General features: G+C 38.2%; 1 protein-coding gene across 1 annotated transcript in view; it reads right to left on the reverse strand.

Moving 5' to 3' along the window:
* Positions 1-228: 228 nt before the first annotated feature.
* pik3cd (phosphatidylinositol-4,5-bisphosphate 3-kinase, catalytic subunit delta) overlaps positions 229-8,494 on the reverse strand; it is a 20,551-nt gene continuing 12,285 nt past the window's right edge. The window contains exons 10-23 of the mRNA XM_008318802.3: positions 8,386-8,494; positions 8,259-8,309; positions 8,001-8,168; positions 7,524-7,645; positions 7,294-7,437; positions 7,109-7,208; positions 6,857-7,023; positions 6,516-6,625; positions 5,853-5,931; positions 5,590-5,757; positions 4,134-4,257; positions 3,173-3,318; positions 2,648-2,780; positions 229-2,542 (exon numbers count right to left, since the gene is read on the reverse strand). The exon at positions 8,386-8,494 is cut by the window's right edge and continues 3 nt beyond it. Coding sequence (XP_008317024.1) covers positions 2,405-2,542; positions 2,648-2,780; positions 3,173-3,318; positions 4,134-4,257; positions 5,590-5,757; positions 5,853-5,931; positions 6,516-6,625; positions 6,857-7,023; positions 7,109-7,208; positions 7,294-7,437; positions 7,524-7,645; positions 8,001-8,168; positions 8,259-8,309; positions 8,386-8,494 — 1,759 coding nt within the window. The 3' untranslated portion in view covers positions 229-2,404. The remainder of the gene's footprint in view (positions 2,543-2,647; positions 2,781-3,172; positions 3,319-4,133; positions 4,258-5,589; positions 5,758-5,852; positions 5,932-6,515; positions 6,626-6,856; positions 7,024-7,108; positions 7,209-7,293; positions 7,438-7,523; positions 7,646-8,000; positions 8,169-8,258; positions 8,310-8,385) is intronic.

Raw genomic sequence — 8,494 nt, forward strand, 5'->3', positions numbered from 1 at the left:
GCAAGGCATGAAAACGAACTGTATTCTAAAAAATGTATTAAGTACAAAACAACTGTCTTTGTATAATAGGTATTATGAGACTTGTTTGTCACACAGATGAAGTATACAGTATATTGCTCCTATTGGTTCAGAAAATTTTACAAGAATACAGAGTGGCAATAAACAACCTTAATTTATATCAGAATTTTCAAAAAAAAAAAAATTCAAAAAGATAAAACGTCTAATGCATGTTGTTGCAAATTGTTTATTGAATACATCTCTCCAGCAGCATTAGAAGCAAAGAAGAATACATGAATATAAAAGAGACAAATGTTTGTTTTAGCTGCACATAATTAAGTTAGGCCAGCGCCTTGAAGAATAAACAAAGCATTACATTCAATAAAACAATTAAAAGGCAAAAGCACTTTATGTTACAATTTGCAAATGTACACTATTGACTGCTTTCCTCCACTCCTTCAGGCCTGAAGCATGTAACTAAGTCTGAAGTGGTGACTCAAATGTAAAGTCTACAGTATTCCACAGTGAATTTCTCCTTTATTTTAAGGTGTTTAATCCACACCTAATGCTGCTGTCCAGTGTACAGAACATAAATAAAAACAATCATGTTTGTTTTAACTGTTAAAAAAGGCATTATTTTACATTCAAGTGATCCTGATCAGCAGGACAGAGAGCTGGGTAAATGGCATGTAAAGTCAACCGAATAATGCAATCTTAATTGGACTTACAGTCCTCCTGGAAGGAGCAAAAAAAGTTTTGCAATTTTCCTGTTTCACACCAAAAACACCAAATTCTCTTCATGAGCTGCACACATCAGTCCGAAATTACGGTGGAAACTACAAAACATGAATAAAAATAAGAAAACAAATTCTTACAAAAGCAGACACATTTACACACACAAGCAAACATACTGCATCATGAAAGGCAGTACAAAACCACTGTGGCTCAGATTGTCACCTTCCTGGGCTTCATATGAAAAGGAACACATTTTGAAAGAAATGGAACTCATTGTCAATAGCTTTCACGTGTTGACATGTTTATTTGGCATTGTACTAAGCTGGTGTCCAGAGTTTCACTCACCTGACACAGCTTCTGTATTAACATCTACACCTAAGAATAGGGAGGATCTGCTGACAACATCATTAAGAAAACAGGGTTGGAGTAAGTGTGAAATCTCATCTCATAACAATAAATTAACAATAAATTAGATCATTTTAAATAGCTAACCTTTGTAAAACTTAGGTTTAAAATGCCCAGCTGGGCTTCTGTGGTACATCTATGGCTTTATCAGGTCAAAAGCAAATATAAATTATCTCTAAAATGAGCTTAATGATAATAAAATGAAAAGTAAAGTAACATTTCTTTTAAATGTGACTAAACCTAAAGGATTAACATTACAACAGCAGCAAAAAGCATTTGTTTTGCGTTTACACTGAAAAAAGCTGGGCCCTGTGCACAATCAAAACTGCAGTTTTGTCGAAGTGGTTCCTTCATACAAAATCAAATTAAATGATTTCCCTTTGCTTCCAGTCTGTTGTCTTAGTTGCACTCACTTAGTGCTGATAGAAGACAAACATAATTTAAACAAGATTTTTTCTATTTTACAAGAAAAAACCCAAATGATCACATTTTGTAGGTCTGCTGGGTGGCCTCAAACATAGGATATTTTCGTTGTTTTTTTTTTTTTTTAATCAGTAGCCTAAGAAATAAATTTTAATCTAATCCATGTCTACTGGTAATTAAAGGCAACACACTATACTCCAAGGCAACATGTTACACAGCAGTAGAAGACAACATATATTTTTGAAATATTCTTTGTGTCTTTGTACAGGTACTTTAAATGTACCAAATTAAAATAAATACAAAACAAAAAAACAGAACAATTGCATAAAGAAGATTTAAATTAAAGAGAAAACAACATGGCCTTCACATTGTATCAAAGAGACGAGGTAAAACTCCCAGCATGTCATTGTTCTCTGTGACTGACAGATAAATTCCTGAATCATAATTATTATTATTACTATCATCTCTTTTTGCTCTCCATTCCGACAACCAGTCAGTGAGATTAACATCCGGGTTTTCCCTCTGCTCCTGTGACTGTGATATCTTTGCATTAGCAGATGGTTTCAAGTAACATTTTCAATAAAATAGCAAATCAATATCACAGTCTGTCTTCATGTAAGGCCTCCAGAGCAAAGGCATTCCACTGTGAAAATACCTGCGGTGAGTTGATGCTCCATACTCTTTACAGTAGAGGTCGCCACTGAGTCTATTTACAGCACAATTCGATCAGAGTGATGTAAACAAATGCTGAATGTCTATGAGTAAAGTTTCACATTTCTTCCCTTTTATCTCCATAGGTATTTTCTCAAAACTCAGTGGCTGGTCCTCAGGCGATGAGTGGTTTTCACGGTCTATTATCTTTGGCCAAAGAGTGCATCATCCAGTTGACCTTGGTCTTCCAGCTTTCTCTCAGTGCTTCATTAAACTTTACTTTGAAATTCTTCAGAGCCTCTTCCTCTGTTTTGCCCAGAGCTAAAGAATCCTGATGGAATTAAGAGGAAGGAAAGTGTAAGTGAGTTAGTTTGATAATCTTCAGTGGCAGCAGAAACACACACAGCTGTGATGTTGTTGCTGCTGTTCTGCGTACCTTCAGATACTGGATGTCTTTAAAGGAGGTGAGCTCAGGCAGTCCTGCTGCTTTCATCATAGCAAAGAGGTTCACAAACAGTGTGCCGTTCCTACATAGGATCTTGTAGGCTCGCTCACAGTACTCCCTGAATCTGATGACATGGAGGAACAGTCAGTCTTCGAAAATAAACTTAAGACTTAACTCTGAGGGCCACATTAGTGAAAAAACATCATTAGGATGTATATGTTTATCTACTAGAATGAGTTAGAATACATTCTTTACTTTTAAATGTACTATATTATATTGCATCTTCTACTGCTTCCTTCACTAGTATGACACCATGCAATTATAAAATGTAAACAACACAAAACTTGAAACGTGACTGGCCAATGGAATGAATCTAAACTTGACTTCAGGTTAAATGCCAAAAGTGAATTTGTGCAGCTTGTAGCTTAACAATGGTCTTGAAACTAGTGGTGATGTCCATCACTTATAAACAGGATTTAAATAACCACATGTCATCAAAATGCCACAACATTGTACCTCTCAAACTTCTCGCTGTTGTTTGTCCGGCCCTCCTGGATCACATGGACAAAGTCATAAGTCAGGATGAAAGGCACACGCTCCCTGTTGATCCCAAGCTTCCGTTTAAAGTTGCCCAGGAAATGTCCAAAGTCAATGTGAAACAGCTGAAGGACAAAGGTCAAACAGACTCTTTACTTTGCTCTGAATGACTGAGCACACAGTTCCTAACTGCTGAGTAGTCCTGAGTAATTTCCAGTCTGACACAATAGTGATTTAAAGTCAGCATCAGGTGCTATCAGGAATATTGTCTTTCTTATCATATGGAATTAGTCAGAGAGTTGTTGGCCTTTTAAATGCAATAATTGACACACTCATCAGAAAGATATCTACATTACAATGACAATCACTGTATGATTGAAATGAGCAGGTTCATAATGACCATTTAGATATAAAATTGTACATTTAAAAGGCAAAATTAGTAGCATCTAAAATGCATTTATTTACAGAGCATATTAGCATTTTTGGATGTTTTTTTTTTCCATACAGAAACAAAATGGTCAAATCTCTAAAAAACACTAGTCAATTTTGTTATTCACTATAGGAACTGATGTTTTTGGAGTCAAACTAAAAACTAAATTCTGCAGCGGCTCGGTAGAAGAAAAATAACTATTTCCAGAAGCCCAAAGTAAAGGATACCAATTGGCCTGAAACAAAACCTAACAACAAACATAATCTCATAAAAACATTTTAAAAAAATTGCAGGAAAACTTATATTGAAACAAAACTTTTACTTGAACTTGGGTGTTTTTTGATTTTGTGACACAATGTTGTTTCTTTATGTCAAGTAGTACACTGTACTGTAGTACACTACTCTGACAATAATCCTGTCTTTAAGTGTTTGCAGACCTGTGCTGTACATTGGCAGAGTGAACAGTAATGACTTAGTGTGATGTAAAACAGGAACACCGGTGGCCCTCACCTGTCCTGTCTCCCTGATCATGATGTTGTCGTTGTGCCGATCTCCGATGCCCAACACATAAGTAGCTACACAGTAGCCAGCACAGGACAGCGTGAACTCTTCTATTGCTTGATCAAGTTTGTCTCTGGTAATAAAAAATCATCAGAGTGACAAGGTCAGTTGACATTTCTACACATACTTCAATGTCCGTCATGTGCTAGTTTTTCCGTTACTACCATATTAATTATTCACAGAGGAGTGTCTGTGCCTGGTTAATGTTTGACCGTCGTGTCCTTTCATGGTCTGGATGTGTACAGGGTTCACCGTGTTTTCTACGCTGCGGCATTTCAAGTTAATTACCTTCCGGTGCTGTTGTGCAGTCAGCTGGGCCGGTTCTGCCAACGTGACGCACTGTACAAAGGCTTATTCATTAAATCGAACGCAATCTCCTTCTCCAAGGAGCACTTCAAAACCTTGAGAGAGATGAGACCTTCAGACTGTCTGGCACCAAACAGAAATCTACTCTCAGTTAATGTCACTAAAGCTGCACTCGGCCAAGCACTCGGTTTTGGATTGTTATACTGTCACAGCGCTGTGAACAGTAATTATTGGATGTGAACGACTCGGCCCTCATGTATACAAGAACCATAAATGCTCTTATTAAAAACAGGACAAAGCTTTCACTACAGTGGTCTTTGTTTGTTCAGAATAAAAAAACAGTTTGTTGTCAGATTCCGTTAACATCTCATCTACCTCCATCTACGTTCAATCCTCCACTTTAATACCCCAATTTTTTCACATCTTCATTACATCCACAAATCTTGGTGTCTTTTCTTCCTCCTGACTGGCAGCTACGTCTTTGACATAAATGTATCCAATATGTCCTCTATCTGTCCTCAGCTCAACTGCTCATCTAATCTTGTACATCCTGGTCACAGTTTCCTCTCCTGGCACCCAATAACATCCTGCACTGGATGCAGAAAAGACACTGCTGATTTGACATTCTTTGTTCTTCTGTGCTTGTTCTACTACTGCTTCTCAAAATGCAAAAATCACAACGTATTTAATCGTACTTATTTACTTTGTGTAAAACAATGTAGTGAAAACGTTCACTCCTGTGTCTACTGGCCATCTTTTTTAATCTCCTTTATCACCCTAACCTGCTACACAATCATTCCTACTTCATCTTTCTGTTAGGCCAATCATTATAGTTTATTAACACAGCTCAGTATAAGCTTTTGCAACTGCTATATTTACCATTATTTTGGCCAGCCAAAAGATAGTTATATGGTGGAATAAACTCAGATAAATTATAATAATCCTAAAGGTGAATTTAATAAATGTGATGCTAACAGAACATGTCAGTATCTATCATCCTGACTCTCCCGTTTTCTCTGATAAACAGTTGAACAGTACTGACAATAAACAGCTTTCAGGGGAAGGGGAACTCTGTGTGACTGCAGCTCATCACACTCACTCAGGATTCTTAGACTTGAGCCAGTTGAGCAGAGCGTCCTTGTTGAAGGCAGCAGTGGCGGCACTGTTGCTGTTGTTCCGCTGAATATTAGCAATGGTGTCAGAGTTCTTCACCACTTCAATGAGCCCCATCTTGTTTCCAGTAGACAGGCAGCCGTATGGGATCATCCTGTCAATGTGGAGTAAAACTGGCAGTTACTGTATGTCTGCTGGTAAATAATGTTTCGTGTACAACCGTCATCTGAAGCACTGCTCTGGCGGTACCTGAGGTCAAGACCTTCTTTCTTCCACAATGTCTCCATGAGCTGGATCATCTGGAGGGTCAACATGTCTTGTCGCAGATCTACAGGTGATGGATCAAAAAGGACTTTAAAAGTAAAAAGTTGTGTCAAAATTTGAATTTCCTGTTTACATCCCCATCTACACTGTTTCACTTTCAACCTATCTCATATTTAAAAAGGGGGCTGTCCCTTGGCCTGAATCTTTCAGCTTCACTGCCGTATACAAAATCTATAAACAAGTATACAAAACTGGTATACCCAGTGTTTGTGAGACACATTTTCTGTTAGCTTCTTTTAAATGGCAACCTGTTTCTTTGAGGAATAATGTGACGCCTGTTGGCACATTATTAAATCAAATTTGAAAAACGGCCATGATTATTAGTCAATAAGTTAAACACCTCAGAAGGCAGAAGTGCTTAATTCATCAGATATCTGTGCTGAAGTCAGCTTCATTTTGGTAAAGGAGCTGTCTGTAGCAAACAAAATGAATTAACAGTGACAGAATGGGATTTGGGCTGTGGGAGTCATGCAACGCCACGTTTGTAGACATACATAAATAGAAGACTAATACAGTGAGACTCTTTTGAAACCACTGATGCTGACTTCCTGTGGTTATTGTTTATGAAGTCATGGTTTGGTGCCTCACCATCTCCATTCTTGAAGATGATTCCCACCATGTCTCCTTGAGATAAGTTGTTCTTGTACATCAACCACAGAGGCTTCATTTTGGAGTCCATGAATCTGCACTTGTCTGCACTACAAGTGTACAAAAACACATTTTATAAAAAGAAATCTGAGATTTTGGGCTTAAGGGAAAAAGTCAACTAAATACAGTATTTGTAGTGTAAATACCAAAAAATTACTTGTAGATTCTGCAGTAAAACGTCAAAGTAAAGTCCTACTCTTATTGTGTTTGTCAATAATAAAAATCCACAAATAAAGGCTAATAAAATCAACTACAGAGGTTATTGTAGCTGGAATTCTAACCAGATCTCAGTCAGGATGATGCTGGGGTTGAGTGGTGACAGAATGTCGGACAGAGCCTCCAGGTAGGACTCTTGTCTGATACACATCTTCAGGTCCTCTGCTGTCAACTTCTGAGAACCTGATTTGACAAAGTCACTCAGGGCCTTCATTTTACCCAGAGCCTCGTTCTGTGAAGCAGAAGCTGAGGTTAGGTTCAAAACAAACACACGCTTTCTTTAGCATTAGCTCTGTCTACAAAGGCCATAAAATTACCTGTTTGGACAAGAGTTTTATGTGGTGGATGTTTCCCCTGCAGTAGGCTTCCAAAATTAGGCCAAACCGCAGAGTCACAGATGGCACATGCATCTCTGACCTGAAATCCACACAAATACTGGAGTTAAATAAAAGGTTGGATATAACCACCACGATCTGGGGTTCTGTATTGGACTGCAGCTCACTTCAGATGCCAAAACAGAAAGTGTCCTATCCTCTTGTTAGACAGCGCTCTCTCAAGTAGGAAAGTGGTGAGGTCACAGTCCAGGTAGGACTCGTACTTCAAGACCTGGACCAGTTGAATTAGATACTGCAGCAGCTCATCGTCACTGCCACAACAAAATTAAACGTCAACATTTTATGAAGCGTTGACAAACTATAAATTGAATGGATGCACAACAAAATGCAGCTATACCTGAGCATTCGGAGGCATCTGATAGTGAAGTAACGAACGGCAGGCTCAGGAAAACTGTAGTCCAGGAGTTCTAGTGCCTGGATGGCAGGGAGGTCTGGCCAGTTCCTCAGCAGACTCACCATCTGACATCAATACATACAATTACAGCTTTGATACATTGAGTACTTTGCAGAAGCACTCAGTTAATGTTGGAGGCTGCATTTCCATCTAAACATTGCGATAAATAAATATTTCAGCCTGTTAAGGAACATGGCAGAAGTGCCAAAACACAAACATTCATTGTTCATTCATTCAATTCTACAGTAGTGATTATCAACAGGTGGTCTGCGGGCCGAATCTGGCCTTCCAAACCATGTAATCTGGCCCACAACTGGATTCTGGAGAAAATATCACATGGTTTCAACTATTAAAGGCTAATAATAGTTTTGCAATAAAATAAAATTATATAAATAAAAAGCGTTGTGTTTCGACCTCTACCTGAACTACATCTTCTCGTTTATTCCACTTGGTGATTTGGAGCAGCTTGGACAAACTCTCTGGATAATGGTTGCGAACCTCGGCACGGAGCTTCCACAGCAGTTCCTTCTCGTCCTCAAAGAACTCTGTGTAGTTTTTGTTGTCCATGATCTCCTTCAGTTTCATGTGCTACAAAGGCCATGAAACACAGCAGTGAATGAAAAACAAAAGCCATCAGTGAATTATTGTTCTAGAATGACTAATAATTTTATTTCTTACCTCTTCTTTGGTGACATGAGCTATATCACCATTTGTTTCAACCTCACTGATCTGGACAAAGATAAAGATCATTTTTGATTACAGAAAAAAAAAATTGTTTCATTTTTTTTACACTTAAATTGAATACCTTGTCCAGCGCTGGGTAATAAAGAGGGTGTGGCCGGATATTGGGGAAACGAATAAGAAGTCCTGCAGCGCTGTCTAAATTAGGGTTTTTCTCAACTGTTCCCATTGGG

The sequence above is a fragment of the Cynoglossus semilaevis genome, chromosome 10 (genome assembly GCF_000523025.1).
Source record: "Cynoglossus semilaevis isolate Cse_v1.0 chromosome 10, Cse_v1.0, whole genome shotgun sequence".
In the NCBI taxonomy this organism is placed as follows: Eukaryota; Metazoa; Chordata; class Actinopteri; order Pleuronectiformes; family Cynoglossidae; genus Cynoglossus; species Cynoglossus semilaevis.